The 19869-nt window shown below is 44.4% G+C and overlaps 1 protein-coding gene across 3 annotated transcripts in view; it reads left to right on the top strand.

Moving 5' to 3' along the window:
- Positions 1-1021: 1021 nt before the first annotated feature.
- Positions 1022-19869, top strand: part of FECH (ferrochelatase) — a 38452-nt gene continuing 19604 nt past the window's right edge. For 2 of the 3 annotated variants that reach the window (XM_027118599.1, XM_027118600.1), the window contains exons 1-4: positions 1022-1155; positions 5965-6091; positions 12083-12202; positions 13972-14120. In XM_027118599.1, the coding sequence (XP_026974400.1) occupies positions 1089-1155; positions 5965-6091; positions 12083-12202; positions 13972-14120 (463 nt within the window). In that variant the 5' untranslated portion in view covers positions 1022-1088. The remainder of the gene's footprint in view (positions 1156-5964; positions 6092-12082; positions 12203-13971; positions 14121-19869) is intronic. The other variant, XM_027118601.1, reaches the window with a different exon arrangement.

The following is a 19869-nucleotide window of genomic DNA, read 5'->3' as shown; positions in this document are numbered from 1 at the left end:
TGCACTAGCCTCCCCTCCCTCATCTCCCTTACATAGCTTCATTCTTTCTAACGCTCATCATCACCCTAAATACTACATATTGTGATTATTTTCTGTCTCTCCCCTAATCCCTATGTAAGTCCCTTGTCTGCTCTGTTCACTGCTGTTTCCCCAGTGCACACAGTAGGTGCTCAATACTTGTTCAGTGAATGAAAGAATGGTGCCTGACACCTTTCTATTCCAAAGGTTGGTCTTGTACTTCGAGACACACTGAGCATTAGGGTCAGATGGGCGGGCAGAGGTGTGGGAATGTAGCAAGGGCTAGAAATGCGGGGGGCACCTGTTCTGTGCGCGGGATTGGGGCCAGGCAGTCACCCTGCGAAGGTGCACAGACATGATACTGACAGACCTCACCGTACCAGCCCACCAAAAAATGTGTTTGCCGGACTGGCCTTCACTTTTCCTAATGCTATCACGTTAGCAGCCTAATGTTTGCTTTCTGGTCCCAGCTGTGAAACTCTGCTGCATAGAGATACTACAGAGGAACTTAACAAGTATGTCATGAGTGTCTGATATAAAATAATTCCTTTTCTCATTCTGAAAACAAAGCAAAATAAAACAGGGTCGGTACAGTTGTGCTGTAACTAGGCCACAAAACTGGTGAATTGAGGCAAAAGCATTGTCATATGTAAGTGATAGTAGTGGAAATGTGAAGAAAGTTCTTTGCGTTGTCATGGCTGCAGTTCCTGCCTTGGTCAGGTGGGCGCATGCAACCAGGGCGTTCGTTCAGGGCGACCCGCACGGATTTTTGGTGGTTTGGGTGGAAGGTGCCAGTTGCACAGCCTGGGACCCTTTCTTACCCTGGGGACCTCGCTGCTGCAGGGCGGGCTCCCGGGGAGGGGCGTGTCTCCATCTGGCCCCGCCCCTGAAGCCCCGCCCCTGCCCGGCACCAATGAGCGGGCGCACAGCCTGGGCGCAGGGAGTGGCCGCGCCTGATAAGGAGGCGTGGGTGGTGGGTGTTGAGGTCTGCTGCTAGTCGTTGGTGGGGCCCGCGCCTGGGTGTGCTGCAGCGGGAGGAACCCAGGTCCCGGGCCGAGGCTGCCCCGGGAATGGTTTTAGTCAGCACAAACATGGCTGCGGCCCTGCGATCTGCGGGCGTCCTGCTCCGCGATCGGCGTAAGTGGGGCTGTCGCGGCCGCCGCCGAGGCGGGGACAGCGGGCAGCTGGCGCCGGGGTCCCCGGGCCTGGGAACTTCCAAGGAGCGGCGGCGGGCTGCGCAGGAAGCTGCCCGCGGCGGGGCGAGGGGCGGAGAAAGGATCCGGAAAGGGGCGCTCCACTGGGAGGGGCGAGAGTGGGTTACGTGGGTCCCCCGAGGACCCTGAGAGGCCGCGGGGAGGGGTCCCGGAGTCACATTGGTCAGCTGGGTGGCCGTGAGCAGTGGCTGAATTTCTAAGAGCCTTAGTTCTTATCTGTAAAATAAGAATAATGATAGTCGCAGGATTGTTGTGATTTCGGGAGGCAGAGTGTGTTAAGGGCCTGCCACAGAGACAGTACCGTTGGCATCATTATCCTCATCACCATGGGCATCTACCCTGGGGTTCCCTCTCTGGTGGTGGAGGTCACACTGTGCCCACTGCTGCCCTGGCCCCTGGCGTCACCCGGTGCTCACTTGTCCTTGGCAGCAGGACCCACCGCGGGGCAGCTCAGGCTAGTATTTTCTAGAGATATTTGGAGAAGAAATAAGACCCATGGACAACCTCACACTTTTCTGATACAGACGTGAATGTAGGTTGTGTCCACAGGATGAGCGGACGGGACTCTGGTTCAGACACAACCTGGCTGGGTCACTAGCTCTGCAGCATTCCTGTGACCCCCCTGAGTGAGGCTCCCTCATAGGCTTGCCGTGAAGATTAGCAGGATACAGGTAAAGCCTGTAGCACAGTCCCTGGCACACAGTAGATACATAGATAACCTCAAAATGTTCAGTTATTATTATGTAAAAGGCTGCCACCTACTAAGATGCTTAATTTGTATATTTGAATGATGACTGGACACAGACCTGACTTATTTTTCTAAGAAGTTCCCTAATTCATCAATCTGTCACCTACTGAAAAGGAGTGGAGAGTCCACTCTGAACCTCCATATCTTATTACAGGTGCCTTTGTTGGAAAAATAATAAGGACCCAGTGTCCAATGACAATCAGGTCACTAAGGGCAGTGGGAGACGAAAGACATTATCTTTTAAGAAAAGGAAGCACAGTGCCAGTAACGGGGCTGAAAGAAGTATCAAATTAGTCTTTTCTTTCACTGACCCTTCCTGTGGCAAAGAAAGTCTGACAGGCTCTAGAGTTGAGGTCATGGAACAATATGAGAAATTTTAAATGCTTTGTTGTCCAGGTTATAAGTAACCAAGTGGAAGGATTCAGAAACCACAGCAGAAGTAGATTTGACGTTCAATTGAATTACAGACTCTGATTTTAGATGTAGTTATAATACTTTATCTTGTTTTATATGAAGGGATTAACATCTGGGTTAGAAAAAATTGAGTAGTATTTCTCAAAATGAATTCTCAAAGTAGAAAAGCAAAGTTTTACACTCTATGTTTTTAGCATAGTACAGAATTAATAAGAAACTCCCTAGTATATATGTATATAGTATATACGTATATTTTAGAAAGTTAATAGAATAAAGAATTATTGTTTCTTTGTGACGTTTTCTTTCCAGATTTTTTACGTTAGGCATATATGTCTTTTGTAATTGGAAAAATCAAATCTAGAATAATAAAAAAGAATATCAATGTTTAAATTAATACATGAAAACATTCTGGCTCCATACTAGAAAAATAACAATTTTTTTCTTAAAGCCTCCCCTCGCCAAGTGTTTATTAATAGTTACAATACAGAACCTTATTTCTGTTAATTTTTAAAATGATACTCATGTTTATAAGGACCTTTTGAAATAATCTTCATCTGCTGTGTGATAGAAAAGGGCTGCATTAGGTACTTGTATATCTTGTTTTCTACCCTCCCACGTACCACCCCCAAGCATCCAAAATATTAAATAATAGTTTTGGAGAATCACTTGATACCCATGAACTTCTTAAGTCACAGGTATACTTTTGAATGATTCACCTATTGGGTGTGTCCAGGAATTAATGAAGTTTTGTTTTCTTACATCATCTTTTCTGCATATCCCTTGGTTTTATAGCTTTTATTGTTTGTAGGCCTTCCAAAGGTAGGCCAGTTGTCCATGCCAAGAGTACGGTTAGAGTTACCTGGTCTTAGTTCATAAGTGGGCAGATCCTTAGTATTAAGTGTTCTTACTTCATGCATTGTGCCAGGCACTGTTCTTGGGGCTGGACATAGATTTTTAAAAATTGTCCTAATCTTTACAACAGCCCTGCAAGTTTGGCCTTATCACTGTTTTACAGATGAGAAAAGTGAGGCTTGGAGTAGCTCAGTGAGTTGCCCAATTACTGTCACACAGCTTGTTTGGTCCTATCTGGAATTTCTGCTCAGATCGCTGTAGCTCCAGAACACACACTACACCACACGATGCTGCCTGTGCCTTCGAATTTCTCTTAAGCTGTGAGCTGAGTGCATTCAGGAGTCTCATTTGGTTCTTTGAATAATTACTTTAAACTCCTTTAGCTAGATTAGTACTAATCATTTGGTAGGAGATACTCTGTTTTTCTGGAGTCTTCAGATCATCAAGGGAGAGGAGTGTTTTAGAGAAGTCCTTGAGAGGTGGGTGTGTTAACCCTATGTCCTGAGCAGAAAGGATCCATCATTAGCATCACCTTCTTTGAGAATTTATTTAACCTCAGAGAAGAGACTTTTGTAAGTAGAGGGCATGGCAATAGTTTTCGGCAGCTTGAAAACCTACCAGCTCCCAAACTGCACTAAGCAATGCTAATGTACTGGTTGGAGACTCTAGTCTCATCCTTATTCCCCACCCCTACCCCACCCCCTTTTAAAGTTTGCAGGAGGAAATCTTATTATATTACCAGCAGTCAAATTATGTAATGCCAAAGTTCTATTCTGATACCCCATGGAATCTGATATAACCTCATTTATATAAGGAATTGCAGACATCGCAGCTTGATTGAGAACCTGGTTAAATCTCATCGTGCAGTTCAGAATTGAACTTGTCTGAAATAAGGAGATGTGAGTTGGTTTGAGACTTCATGTGAGCGGAATTGAAGTTCTTTATGTCAATCTTTGCACTTCTGCTTTGAGTTAATAAGGATTTTTCAGCTCAAGCTCACGTAATTGGCTCTGTTGGGAATGTGCACAGTCTGGATAGTTGGAAATCTAAGTGGCCTGGAAATATCATTCTCCTATATTTTATAGACCTGCTAGGTGATAAAAAAAAAAAGAAAAAAAATCAGAGAAGGTGTAGTCCCTATGCTCTAGACACTTACCAAGGAAAATAGTACTGGTACCAACATATGAGGCAGGCCCTGTGAAGAGTGCTGCACTGGCCTTATCTGCTGTAATCTTTACACGGATGCAGATAACAGGGTTTCACCATTTTACAGCTGGGGAAACTAAGGCTCAGAAAGATTATAACCCAGCCCCAGTTACATTACTAGTAAGTGGCAGAACTGGATTCAGAGTCGGGTCCGTTGGTCCACAGCCCGGGTTCCTCACCAGAACACCTTTGACTCGTAAGTAGGAGGTGGGTAGAAGGAGACTGATCTCAGGCTGGTTTCAGACCTGCTGGTTTGAGACTGGGGAAGGGAGGTTGTGTGTATACTGCGGGGCACGGTAGTAACTACTGTCCTGCATTTTGCCATCTTGAGTACCTACTGTGTGGTTTCAGTTTAATTTCACTCTGTGTTGTTTAAGGATGAGTACCCTTCATGCTATAACTGGGTATGGCCCGTGGACTCCTCGATCCAGATAGGCTCTCCAGGCCCACAACTAACTTTGTGGTGCCCAGGACAAGACCCGTATACAGCAAGCTAACAGACTGTGAATTATGTTCTGTTCTGCTGTGCTGACAAGTAGACCTTGCTAACGGCCTGGAAGGGTGAACTCTTGAACTCTTCACAGTTCCTGCAGAAATGCCGCGGCCTTGAGAAAGTTGCCTCGGGCGGGCAGACTTCCCTGCTTCTCTTCCCGCTCCTGGCCTGCCCGGCATGGTGAAGAGTCTTGTGCATACTCCAGTGTGTATGTATGTTCAAGCTCCATTCTTGACCCTATGAACAGCCACCAGTTGGCTACCCTTCAGATCAAGAATTGCTTATACTGATGGTGCGATCTGCCGTCAGGAGGATGGATGCAGGAAAGAGGCCTGCGCCAGACCCTGGAAGTGGAGCTTTTGGGGGCAGGGAATTCTGAGGTCCTGGGTCCTGGGAGCCTGGTCAGGAATGGGGGGCATGGACTCTGGGGGTCCATGAATCCTTGGCCATGCAGATGGCATACCCCATGGGGCAGGGTGCAGAAGGAGGTGGACCAGAATCGGCCCTTGAAAGCAGAGCACCTCCGTCCCCCGGCCCTTGTCAGAGTCCAAGGGCAATTCTGGGGTTCTTAGTTCTGGTACTATATTGGAGAAGGCTAGGAGGCAGACATGAGATCTGTGCAAGTGGTGGAAAACAGGCCCAGTTTCCACTCCTTAAATCAGTGTTTCTTAACCTTTTCTGCAGGCTTCTCACCTTTCATATGAGCAGTATGCTGCCGTCATAACATGCATGATCTCATGAGGGATCATATCAAAAGCGGCGGCCAAGGCAGTGAGAGGAGGTGTGTGTGGCTTCTAAAAAGCCTCCATGCAAGTCCTGTAAGCCATCCTAGGGGACGCCATCCCACCCCCTCAGAGAGGTCTTAAGAGCCTTCACCTGCCTGCAGTGAAAGCTGGGGAAATCACCTCTGCTGTAGCATCTCTATTAAATTTTAGATCCAGGAATTATGCTCTGAGGACCTCTTCAAAAGCAATTACTTTCCAGCTAGATTTCATGCTGCCACTTTACTTTTGTCACAGTGGTATATGGTGGCTCAAGGGCCTGTCAGCCACGGAGGTGCCAGTCGAGTGCAGCCACAGCAGCAGCTGCCACAGAAACAGCCCAACGTGCCAGAAGCCCCAGACCTCAAGTCCAGCCGGGGAACAGGTACGAGTCTAATTTTAGGTACTAATAAGGATTTCTCTTTCTTGACGCAAACACCGGTGGATACCAGCTACCTAGGAGCAGAGGTGTTGGGAAAACCCAGCATGTAAGGAGTGGTATGTTATTTTCCTGGCTTGCTTTCAATAGCTGTGAAACTTATAGATTGCACCCCCAATTAAGGCTTTAAAAGTGTTTTTGAATTTTGATAGATTTTTTACATTTTCTGTTAAAATTTTTTTCCCCAGCTTTATTGAGGTCTGGTTGACAAATAAAAATCCCACAGGGCTTTTGTTAAAGGACACAGAGTTGAGTACAAACAATCTGCAAATCGTGTGGGAATTTAGTTTTGCAATATGTCCCATAACAGAAATTATGTGTATGCTGGAAATATGTTTATGAACCTAACATGATTATACTTATGAAATACATCTCCTGTGCAGGAAAAGGAATAACGAATCCACCAAGAATTTCTGTAGTAAACTGTTAAGTCAGTGAATATTATTGTAAATGCCATAATGTGATTTACAGTTTATTAAAGAAACAAGGTACGTTCCCTACCTCACCTCTGCTGTTTGCGGGTGGACGTCAGCAGGCATGGTGTTGCTACTGGGTGTCCTCTTCAATATCAGAGGCCACAGCTGTTTTCAAGTCTTCCTCTGGTACAGAGGCAACAGAAGACTGCAAAGGTCGCTTTTTAGATGAGTACACAGATAGGAGTAATGCACTTTAACACTGGGCAGAGAGAAAGTAGCTGTGAACTATTAACGCCTTGACCTTTCTGGTAGACCAGATGTTCCACGAGAGCTTTACAGCTTTGAAAATAGTCATATTTTGTGTTTGTTACTTTTAATTGTGTGATCCTGGGTATGATGATGGAGCACTTAGTGAACTGAGGTTTGTTGGGGATACGGCAGTAGGGTGGGGTCCCAAATCATCTCCTTTTGACTCTCCGGCCTCCTGAAAAACCACACGTGGGAAGGGAGACAGGAAGCACAGACACTGTCTCCATCCAGGGGGCATGCCCAGCAGGACGCCACTCCTCCTTGCCCCCCACGGCCCCTCTTTTCTCACCTCAGCCATAGTACAAAGTGCTTTAAGTATTTAGGGTTTGGGGTAAGTATTCGGTGTAAACTGAAGAACTGATTGGACGTGGAACCCTGGGAGAAAAATTATTTCATTACTATGTTATCCTGGTGGCAAAAGTCAACAACATAAATTGCCTTAAGGGCTTCCCTGGTGGTGCAGTGGTTGAGAGTCCGCCTGCCGATGCAGGGGACACGGGTTCATGCCCTGGTCTGGGAAGATCCCACATGCCGTGGAGTGGCTGGGCCCGTGAGCCATGGCCGCTGAGCCTGCGCGTCTGGAGCCTGTGCTCCGCAACGGGAGAGGCCACAACAGTGAGAGGCCCGCGTACCGCAAAAGTAAATAAATAAATAAATAAATAAATAAATCACCTTAAGATTAAATTATTAAAATTGAATAAAAATCTAAAAAGACTCCCAAATTCTAGTAAGTAACTTTATATCATATTTATACAAAAGAAATCGGTTCATTTTAGGAAATACAGACAGGAAAAAAAAAATCACTGATAATCTCACCACCCAGTATTTTGTCTCTATACCTGTATCTATTAATATTTACTCAGTATATATTTATCATAATGTGATAATACTACATATATTATTTTTATAACTTCCTCTTTTTATTTAATGTCTACCACATAACTGTAAAAAGTCTACATAATTTTTATAGCCTGAGAGTATTTTATTAAATCTTAATTTATTTATCCTATCTCATGTTATGGGGCACATAGGTTATTTCTGGGTTTTAAATATTAGAGATGATGGGGCTTCCCTGGTGGCGCAGTGGTTGGGATTCTGCCTGCTGGTGCAGGGGACACGGGTTCGTGTCCTGGTCCAGGACGATCCCACATGCCGCGGAGCAGCTGGGCCCGTGAGCCATGGCTGCTGAGCCTGCGCGTCTGGAACCTGTGCTCCGCAACGGGAGAGGCCACAGCAGTGAGAGGCCCGCATACCGCAAAAACAAAAACAAACAAACAAACAAAAATTAGAGATGCTGAAGTGGTGAGTGTCTTTGTGAGTCATTCTGATGCCAGATATGATGAAGGCCTCGTGCTGCTTAGTGCTCAGACTACTCTAGACAGTGCTACACTACAAATTTGTCCTCAGAGGGCTGAGTGGTACATGTTTTCAGGCTTCGTGGGCCATTTGGTCTTGTTTGCTGCTATTCACCTCCCCCATCATAATGTGAGAGCAGCCACAGGTGATACGTAAACAAATGACTGGAACTCTGTTCCAATAAAACGTTTTTTAAAAAAATTAATTTATTTTATTTATTTATTTTTGGCTGTGTTTGTGTTGGGTTTTTGTTGCTGCGTGTGGGCTTTCTCTCGTTGCAGCGAGCGGAGGCTACTCTTCGTTGCGATGTGTGTGCTTCTCATTGCAGTGGCTTCTCTTGCTGCAGAGCACGGGCTCTAGGTGCACGGGCTTCAGCAGTTGTGGCTCATGGGCTCTAGAGCGCAGGCTCAGTAGTTGTGGAGCACGGGCTTAGTTGCCCCGTGGCATGTGGGATCTTCCCGAACCAGGGCTCGAGCCCGTGTCCCCTGCTTTGGCAGGCAGATTCTTAACCACTGAGCCACCAGGGAAGCCCTGTTCCAATAAAACTTTATTTACAAAAGTAGGCAGGGGGTGTGTGGGCAAATGTGACCCATGGACTGGAGTTTGCCAAACCCTGTTCTAGAGGCAGCATAGATCCTCTGGCCAGTTACATCTTGGAGATTTAATGAAGAGCTGGGATTTGTTTTTTATCTTGATGATGACTTTATATAGTAGAATAGAATTAATCTGTTCCTTTGTTAATTGATGGGCTTAAGTTTTGGTTTGTCCAGTTAATAGTTCAAAGGAAAAACCTCATATTTTGAGAGTGCAAGAATATAAATGGCAAAATGTGGCAACCTTTTCAAATGAGAAGCTTTCAATGTGTTTGCCGTACACGCTTTTACGTTCAAACAAGGGGAACTTGACCATTCAGACTTTGGTGTCAGATGTTCTGTGTCTGGAGGGGAGAAGAGACAGCAACCCTTGACTAAAGCTTTGCAGTTCACATTCGGGAATAGAGGGATGTTGGACTAGGGCTTCCTAATGTGCCATTCGTCATGCACAACACAGTTTTGAATTAAGTGCAAGCGTATTTAGGTATTTTCATGTATAAGATCAACATGGTTTGCAAAACATGGGTTTGCAGGGTAGAGTAACATCCCATTTAAAGCCACTCTTTTTCTGAGCTCAGGTGTTATAGATGAAAAACAGTTCTAAATCCTGTTTGCACATTGATGCCCTCTGTGGCTTAGGTAAGTCTCTTAGCGTGGAGTTTCTTAACCAGTAATCTGTTAACTGGCAGCAATCCATGGAAAAATGCACTTAATTTATTGTGAGTCACAGCTTTTGAGGGTGAGAGACAGAATCCCAGAACACCAGTGGCCTAAGTAGAAAGATTAAGGGAATATTACAATTTCACAATATAATGAATCTGGAATTTTCAGGTATCAAGAAAACAAAACACCAGTTTGTTAATTCATTGATAGGACTTCTGGCCCGAGGGGGTAGAAAAGTTATGGAACAACAACTTCAATGTGGTTGCTTGGTTTAGTAAAAAGAGATTAAACCCCTTTCCTCTAACACAGTGGTTCTGAGCAGTGGGTGGGATGGGGGATCATTTTTGTCCCTGGGACATATTTGGCAATGTCTGGAGACATTTTTGGTTGTCACAGCTGGGGTAGGGTGTGTGCTATTGCCATCTAGTAAGTAGAGGCATGGTTGCCACTAAACCTCCTACAAAGCACAAGACAGTCCCACAACAAAGGATTGTCCAGCCCCCAATGTCAGCAGTGCTGAGGACAAGAAACCCTGGCCTAAGACAATGATGTGAAAAAAGTGAATTTGCTTAATCTATATAATGGGGTCTAAATTAGAAAGTCCCTGAGTTCATTGTAATGCAGCACTTCCCTTTCCCCAGAAATTGGTTCTTGTTTTGAAAACTTAGGCTGAGAATTCAGATTTCTACTTCATCCACCTATACTGTGTTTGATCAAGAAAATGGTTTCTACTTGTATAAATTTGACACACTCTGTTGCCTAAAATTATTGCCAAACATTATTAACATTTTTTCAAAAATTACAATTAAAATGTCATCATGATATCATTAGCTTTAGAACACTTGAAGAGCAATCTTCCAAACGAGACCCATCTCAGCAGGATTGCGGTAGTCACTGCATCAGCTAGAGGTGGTCCTGGCGTAGGAGATTTGGAAAGTAGACCCCTCGGCATTTGTAATAATGGTGTTTTAAATGAACATCAGGCTGCTTGTTCCTCGGCTGCTTCATCAAGAGTGAGTGGAGAGGATACCCACACGTTGGAATATTATTCAGCCACGAAAGGGAAGGAAGTACTGATTCATGCTACAATATGGGTGAACCTTGCAAATTTTATGCTAAGTGAAAGAAACCAGACACAGAAGGCCACATATTATGACTCTATTTCTGTTGATAGGCAAATCCATAGGCCCAGAAAGTAGATTAGTGGTTGCCAGGGGTGAGGGAGAGGGAGAATGGGGAATGGCTGTAACGGATAAGTGGGGTTTTGGGGGCTGAGGAAAATGTTTAGGAATTAGATAGCTGTAATGGTTGCCTAACCTTGAGCATATATTAAAAAACACCAAATTGTACAGTTTAAAATGGCAGGTGTTATGGTATGTGAATTATATCTAAATGTTTACAGTGCACAAGAAGAAAAAAAAGGATGAGTGGAGAAACACTCCTTGTCCTTTCTTTTCCCCACCAGCAGCCTCTTTCACTCCTGTCACAGGAGGAAAGACAGGCCCGCAGTTCTCCACGCTCCCATCTCAGGCTTTGACCTTGTGGCTCCGACCAGAGTCATGGTCTTCTGGTGGCTCCCCGAAGCTCAGGGGAGACACTTGGTCCTGCTCTGGCTCCAGCTTGCCCCCTGGCTGGTTTAGGAATAGAGAACTCATCCTGGCCTGGCTCACTTCGGCGGTGCAGGCCTCAGAGCAGCTCTGGATTTTATAAGTTTACATTTTTGCATAGTCCTTTTTAAAAAAAATTTCCCAGAAGCTGCATGATTTTTTTTTTGTTTCCTTTTGCTCATCCAGTGGTTGATTCTTTAGCCTGGGACTAATCTGAACAATTCAGAACAGTGTTTTACAGGAATTACCTAAGTAGTGGGTTTTAGATGAAGGATGGCGAGGTGAGTGTAAAGTGGGAAACGTAGTTTATATCACAGCAGGGGACACTGAGCAGGAGTAAAGACGGGCTCTGGAGAAGGAAGCAGAGTAGCAAGAAATAATTTAAGCCATTAATAATTTAATAATTAACTAAAGAGAAGGGAGTAAATAAGGGCTGATAGTTTCCTGGGGAGGTTTAAAATTATAGGGAAACCCACGGCTCCTCTGTGTAGAATAGAACCTACTGTTTGTGGCAGCTTATGCTGAATAAGTACATTATGCACTTAATTCTCAGAATAACTTTTTGAGGTAATGGGTGGACTCTCTATTTTACAGATGAGGAAACTTAAGCTTGGAGAGATCAGGTAACCTGTGTAGGCACGAGGCAGTCATATGAACAAGTGTTTCAGCCTCAGGACAATTTTAGGTTTACACCTTGACCCTCAGCCCCCAAAGAATGGGATCTTTGTTCAGGGCTGACAGTTTAATAGAGGAATATTTGGAGCCCAGGGAAAGTCCAGGGACAGGGATGGAGCTAGACGGTGAAGGTCAGAGTCTGAGCTGGGACCTTGGACTGTGCAGAGCTGGAGGCCTCATGTGTTCACTGTGATGGCAGTGAAGAGATCTGTAGCTTTTCATCTTTGCATTGAACAGATTAGATGAGAGTTTGCTAGCAGAAACAAAATTCTACCCTAGAAGTGTTACAAATCAATTGTTGCCTTTTGATTTATGTAGGAAGCCGAAAACTGGAATATTAATGCTGAACATGGGAGGCCCTGAAACCGTCGGAGAAGTTCACGACTTCCTTCTGAGGCTCTTCTCGGATCGAGACCTCATGACACTTCCTGTTCAAAAGTAAGATACATGTAAATGCCTATACTTATCTATAACCTGTGCAGTGCATTTTGCCTTCCATGTATCTCAGTTCTGTAGTTAAAAAATAAATAAATAAACGGTTTTAGTGCACATCTGGTAGTGCTAGAGCAGCATTCTTATTTTCTATTAGTTATGAGAAGGCTATGATGTAAGAAGAATTGTAGGGGATAGAGAAAGCAAGTTAGCGAGGATTCCCCTTGGGCCGTTTCCTTCCCAGAGCTCTGGAAATTGCAGCGGTCTGGACACAGCTGAAGGAGCTATAAAGATGTATTTGTACTTTGTACTTAACTAACACTCAGGGAAGCAATGAGTATTATTCATTGGTGCTGTGGAATTGAGTTCTTGCCGTCCTTCTTCCCTTCCTTTCATTCTTTCCTCCCTGTTTTCTTTATTTTTTTTTTGAGGTATGATTGATATTTGCTGTATATTTTGATGTGTATGACTGAGTTTCACAGTATCTTTTTTTAAAAATTGGAGTATAATTGCTTTACAATGTTGTGTTAGTTTCTGGTGCACAGTGAAGTGAGTCAGCTATATGCATACACATATCCCCTCCCTCTTGGATTTCCCTTCCTCCCACCCCTCTCCCCTATCCCACCCATCTAGGTCATCACAGAGCACCCAGCATAGGGTTTTTTTTTTTTTTTTTTGCTGTCTGCGGGCCTCTCACTGCTGTGGCCTCTCCCGTTGCGGAGCACAGGCTCCGGACGCGCAGGCTCAGCGGCCATGGCTCACGGGCTCAGCCGCTCCACGGCATGTGGGATCTTCCCGGACCGGGGCACGAATCCACGTCCCCTGCATCGGCAGGTGGACTCTCAACCACTGCGCCACCAGGGAAGCCCAAGCATAGGGTTTTTTAATTAAAAAATTTATATATGCATACGATAAAAAATTGCAAATAGTTAATAAGTGTTTATAGTAAAAAGCAGGTGTTTCTTTCCCCTTGGACTCCAGCCTCCCACTTACCCACCCCGGAGGTAAGCACTGTTAGGTCCAGAAATAGTCCAGGCACATCCAGGTGTATATATACATGCACACACACACACACCACACACACACACACACATACACACATACACTTTTTTGCACAAACGTGAATGTACTTATGTACATCATTTGGCACTTTGCTATTTTTTTTTTGAAACTTAATTTTTCTTGGAGATTATTCCATAACAGATTATATAGATCTGGCTCATTCTGTTTTCATGACTCTATGGAATTGCACTGTATGGTCATACCTTAATTTATCTAACCAGTGCCTCACTGACGGACACTTAGATTGTTTTCAGTGTTACAATGAACATTCTTGTGCATACATCTTTGCTCACGTGGGCAAGTATATCATAGGATTAACATGCATTTTCTTAAATAAGAGGGCTGCACGCTGCCTAATGTCTTGTACGTCCTAGTTCCTATTAGGTACAGGATCCAGAGGTGGTAAGTTAGTAGCTAGCACACAGCCAGGTGCTCTGCACAGGTGTCTGAGCTCCTGAATCTTCAGGGCCTACTGCTAGAACAGCTTGTAGGGCAGGGTGGATACTCCTCAGAGACTGTCTGGTTCTCTCTCTCTGATCTGGGCCGAAAGAGCAGGCTGTTGTCAGTGACCTCGAGCTTCTGGTTTTAAAGGCGTGATCTTAAGAGGCTCTTCTTAAAATTTTGCTCATCTTTTTTTTTTTTTTTAATTGAGTAGAAAATGTTTCTGAGGTTACTTAGCTGGAATAAAATGATTTCAATGTTCAATGATTTAGTAAGCTGGGACCATTCATTGCCAAACGCCGAACCCCCAAAATTCAGGAGCAGTACCGCAGGATTGGAGGCGGATCCCCCATCAAGATGTGGACTGCTAAGCAAGGGGAAGGCATGGTGAAGCTGCTGGATGAGTTGTCCCCGCACACAGGTATGGTGTTTCTCAGCTCACATCTCACTAGGTTTGTTCTTTCAAAGTATAGTTATGAAACTCACAACACTGTTGGAAGCTAAATGCAATTCTGGGTACCAGCAGCTCTCAATTTGCAGGGGGTCCTACCTGATGCCCAGCCACTGAACTCAGTTCTTGTGGCATTTTCCTTTGTTCCCAGATGTATGCCTTTTCTATTACTTCCTTATGTTACAAATAAAAAAGCTAAAGTTTCAGAACATTAGTCTCAAAAGGAAGTTGGAGGTGTGTGTTAAGCTGAGCTGGATTATAAGGAAGAGGCTACCTACCATGAAAAAACAGATGCATACATCATCGTCCTGGAAAGAAATCCTTGGGAAATAGGTTGAGGCTGCTGCTATTGTTGTTTCTGTGTGGATGACTAATTAGATCAGCATTTAGAGCAGAATTAGCTAGCTGCTACTGCAGCCATGAGGCTCTAAGCAACTTTCAGCAACCGCTTTCAGCTCTTGGCAACACCATGATCGTGAGTCATTTAAGTGCCTCGTTGGGCATGGCACTAAAAAGAGGATTGCGCACATCTGGTGACTGTTCTCTGAGAGCCTCTAACGCAAATTATAATGTGCAGAATGAAACATTAACTACACGAAGGAACTCTAAGTGCCATATTTAATTGCATTCAAGACACCATTGATTGCTGGACGCACCATTGTTTTTATATAATATGAAGACACAAGACCTCTGTCAGTTAATTTTAAGATGGTGTCTGTTGTAGACCAATATGAGGTGTTAAAACAAATACTGTGCATCTTAGGACACATGAAATGTGTTCATTGCAGACAGTTTAGGGCTCAGGATCAGGACAGTGTGACACAGTGTGGACCCTCATGGAGAGCAGCCCCGCTAGGCAGGACCAAAAGCGTTTCATTGAGCAGCAGCTCGAGTTGCTCTCAGAATCCACTGTTTGTGTCACACATGGGACAAAGGGCTCCAGCCCTCAGCAGAGCATCTCACTTGGAAAATTGTTCACTTGTGCTTTTGAATATTAGGTTTTCTCCCTGCCTTCACTTGTGGCTTCAGGGCATTTCTTATACAGCTCAGCCACATGTGACACAGTATATCTTTTAAAATGTGGGGTGAGGGAAACTCGCTGACCTCACCTCACACCTACCCGATGGAGAACAAACTCTCTAGTCATGAACTGCTTATCACGATAAAATGTTTAGCGTGAACCAGATCTGCAATTGCTATGCTGTCTTCGGTGGACGAAGGCAACGGAAAGATGCCATTTTTCCTGGTGACGTCTTAGTCTAGCACCCATCACCATAACAACCCTAGTAGAGCTGTCAGCCTTGAAAAAGGAGTATACATGCGTCCTTCCCACTTCCTTCTTTCTCTGTGGTGAGACTGCTGGCTTGTCCAGACCAGACAGGCCAGCAGTGGCCTCTGCCTCCCTGGTTGGTCTGGAAAGAGTCCCATGGAATGACCTGGATGTATAGCAGTGTCCCACTCGCTATCAGATACCTGGTGTTGATGACCCTAGGGCATATCACCAGCCTCTGTGGCCCACGCTGGGACCCCCGAGGCAGGCAAGTTCAATTCTGCCTTTCTGCTGCGTGGTAGATGACCACCTCATCATTTAAGCAAGCCTGCTTTGGGGGTGTTTAATGCGGCCCAAGACCACCCACGCGTTCATTCATCAGTGGCCTACTGAGTGCCCTGCGCTGGTCAGGACTGCTACTCACGGTTGAAAAACATGGTTTATACTTACAAGAAGCTTCTAGTCTAGTGGGGCCTTGCTGCTGCAGGCCAGGCTGCTCCAGGGGCAGAGAGAAAAATCCTTTGAAGACTTGCTGGAGGGATACCCTACAAAACGAGTATAGCAGCTGATGATCACACAGAGTGTGGATATAGGAAACAGGAAACAGTCTCAGAGTTTAGCAGGTTCTTTGGGGGAACTTTGCATTGAAGAGCAAGAAGATTACCAGATGTGGCCCTGTGGCCCCCTCGGGGCTCGCCCAGGTTACCCAGAAAGAAGCTTCTTGTCCTGCTGTTCATGCTTTGCTGAGTGGACCTGAAGCTTCGCAGTGAAGCCCCAGCTGCCACTGGGTGGGGCTAGCACTGGGTTCCCTCCCTCCCTTACCCCTTCCTGCTGCTTCTCCTTCCTGCTTTCAGGTTTCCTTTCTTTCTTTCTTTCTTTCTTTTTTTTAACATCTTTATTGGAGTATAATTGCTTTACAATTGTGTGTTAGTTTCTACTGTATAAAAACGTGAATCAGCTATACAGAACACTCTATGACATAAATCACAGCAAGATCCTTTCTGACCCACCTCCTAGAGAAATAAAAGCAAAGATAAACAAATGGGACCTAATGAAACTTAAAAGCTTTTGCACAGCAAAGGAAAACATAAACAAGACGAAAAGACAACCCTCAGAATGGGAGCAAATATTTGCAAATGAAGAAACTGATGAAGAATTAATCTCCAAAATTTACAAACAGCTCAATATGAAAAAGCAAACAACCCAATCCAAAAATCGACAGAAGACCTAAATAGATATTTCTCCAAAGAAGATATACAGATTGCCAACAAACACATGAAAGGATGCTCAACATCACTAATCATTAGAGAAATGCAAATCAAAACTACACCGAGGGGGCTTCCCTGGTGGCGCAGTGGTTGAGAATCTGCCTGGTAATGCAGGGGACACGGGTTCGAGCCCTGGTCTGGGAGAATCCCACATGCCACGGAGCAACTAGGCCCGTGAGCCACAACTACTGAGCCTGCGCGTCTGGAGCCTGTGCTCCGCAACAAGAGAGGCCGCGATAGCGAGAGACCCGTGCACTGTGATGAAGAGTGGCCCCCGCTTGCCACAACTAGAAAAAGCCCTCGCAGAGAAACAAAGGCCCAACACAGCAAAAATAAATTAATTAATTAATTAAAAAAAAAAAAAAAGGGGGTGAAGGAAATGTCCCCTTCCCATTTAAAAAAAAAAAAAAAAAAAAAAACTACACCGAGGTATCCCCTCACACCAGTCAGAATGGCCATCATCGGGTTTCCTTTCTATTCATCTCTTTCTCATTCCTCCTCCATTCTTATACTTTTTTTCCTACAAAATTATAAAATTTACTTTTGAACTGTGTCTATTTGTTTACATGTATTTGGAAAAGTTCTCTTTAGTCAAAAAAAAAAAAAGTGATGATTACAACCGGATAAAAATGTTTCAGACTCTCATTTTTGGGGCAAGTAGTTGTTGCTTGGTAGCCGGTATAGATAGTTTGAGACTTGCACAGGCTCTGCATAGAATTACTATTGACTAATTACAGTGCGTTACATGAGGGAATGTGACTTGGAATTGGTTTCGTGTAGTAATACTGCATTGCAGTCATTTAGTGGACACAGAAGGAAATAGATGAGAAGTGCAATCATTTCACTTCATGAAAAGTCTAAATCTAAAATACATTTTAAAAATTATAGTTTAGTTATACATGGCTGCTTTTAATGAAGCTCTAAGTAAGTGCTACTCAGTAAAATAATTTCGTTCTTTATTGGATGCACAATGGGTTCATTTCAGATGGAGCTGGCTTCCCCATCCCTGGTTGTATGACGTCAGGCAGATAACTTACCCGACTAAACCTCATCTTGAAAATGGGGATGATAACAGAACCCAACTCGTAGGACCACTGTGAAAATGAAATAAGATAATCCTGAAAGGCATTAGCATGGTGCAGCGTACATGATAAAAATTCAGGAAATGTGAGCTTTTATTATTCACCATTGGCACAGGGTTCATGATCTGATACAAGTAACAAAGCATTATAATAACTTCACACCATTCTCTCAAAGAATCATGTACAAATCAGACATTTGAACTATTGCACGTGCTAAATGAATGGACTGGAGATTAATGAAGTTTTACTGTTTAAAAAATGGCTTTTCTATTTGTTCCTTGTTTGACTTCTTTGTAGTTCTCACCCAGGCGTGTTCACTGAGCAGCTGCTCTGAGGGTGGACGAGGCTGGGCCAGCGAGTCGTGTGTCTGGCGCTCACTCTGGCCAGATGTGCTGCCCACCAGATGTGGTGCTAGATGACATCCAGGAGACTCCTTCCTCTCCCCGCGCTCCTGCGGGGGCAGCCAGGAGCCTCCGTGCGTGCTTGTTAGCTCCTCAGGATAGACCCAGTCGGAGACAGTGCGTTGTCACTTTTTCTAAAATATGTCTTTGCAGGCCGTCTTGAATTGGACCGTTTAGAAAGCATTATCTGTTCTTTCCAGAGTATTTTACTCTGTCTCACTTACAGATATGGTCACCGCCCTGCTTTTATCTGTGAGGGAGGCCTCTCCACCTCTCTTAATCTGTAACATTTGAGGAACTCCCAGACCCCAGGCATTTAGGCTACAACTTTCAACTACCGGGCAGCTGGAAAGAAAACAGGAGAAGCTGGTTGACCCCCAGGATTCAGGGGATCTTACTGTGTCAATCTGATCATTGGATTGTCTCAAGATAGATTAGAAAGCAAATTCCACTTCAGCCTCGGCTCAGAGCACCAAGAGCTCCTGAAAAGTGGACTTAATGATGCTGTTATAGTTGGCAGTTTTAGCACGAACCACGTAATCTTTGAACAATCGGTCAATTGGAGTTTGCTTACAGGGCCATGCCCTCTGGGGTGTTTTAACTGCAGGTCACCATATTTTATGCAAGAGACCAAAAAATTGGTAGTCTAGAAGGGACAGGCAGCTGAGAATGATTTCATTTGTATCCCTTCCTTCCTCTGTTTGTAGTTCCCAACCGGAGAATATTGAATCAGACTGTCCTTCCCCTGCACAGACATGCTTCTATTCCCCTATCGATATTCTGCTTCTGTTCTTGGCAACATGTTCCATTGATTCAGTCCCCTGGGTCAAGTTTCTGAGGAATGTTTTCTATATCTATATCTATATGTAGCACACACATATATACATATGTATAAAATATACACACATATGTATATACACACTCATAGAGAGACACACACACACACACACACGCAATAAATGTATCATCTTTTTCTTCACTTCAACCTAAATGTTTCTTGTGGCAATTTAGTGTCATGTTCTTAGTTGAAGCCCTGGCTTATGCCTGGACAGTAACGTCATCTCAGGTTTACTATTACTTAATGTTTATGTAGTGTATTTTCAACTTCATCCCTGAGTATAAGTTGAGTGTCATCCTATGAAAGACAAGGAAATAAAACTGGGTAACTTTAGGAAACTTTCAGTTTTATGATTTTATAAATGCCTGAGAAATTGGTTGAAGATGCTTTAAAAATACAGGAGGAGATAGGAGAGGGAATTGGTAAAGTGATAGGAGAAGGACCGCAAAGATGTGCCCTGACTTGGGCCGTTTAGGTGCCAGAACAATGATTTTTAAATCCCACTTAGCGCCTCCAACTTAAGCATTGTTGTTGGTTTGTTCGTTGATTTGTTTTTCATATAAGTGAGGAGAATCATTTGAATCATTTGTTATTAGTGCACTTTTATCGAGCATCCCAGAGCTTTTATATAAACTAGGTGGCCTGGGGTCTGAGGGAACAGAAGGAGGGGACCCGGGTGTTGGAAGAGGCTGGGGGTGAGCCATGCGAAGGAGCACAGGCTTTGGGGTGGGGAGACCCACGTTGCAATCTCATCTCAACCATCGGCTAGTTGTGACTTTGGGCAGGTTCATTAACCTTTGAGAGTCTGTTTCCTTATCTGAAAAATGGGGTTTAGATGAGAAAAAAAAAAAAGCACAATG

The sequence above is a fragment of the Aethalodelphis obliquidens genome, unplaced genomic scaffold, assembly GCF_003676395.1.
Source record: "Aethalodelphis obliquidens isolate GAN/ISIS:26980383/991018 unplaced genomic scaffold, ASM367639v1 scaffold19, whole genome shotgun sequence".
NCBI lineage: Eukaryota > Metazoa > Chordata > Mammalia > Artiodactyla > Delphinidae > Aethalodelphis > Aethalodelphis obliquidens.
Note: the sequence above shows the minus strand (reverse complement) of the source record. Positions and strands in the feature narration are given on the sequence as shown.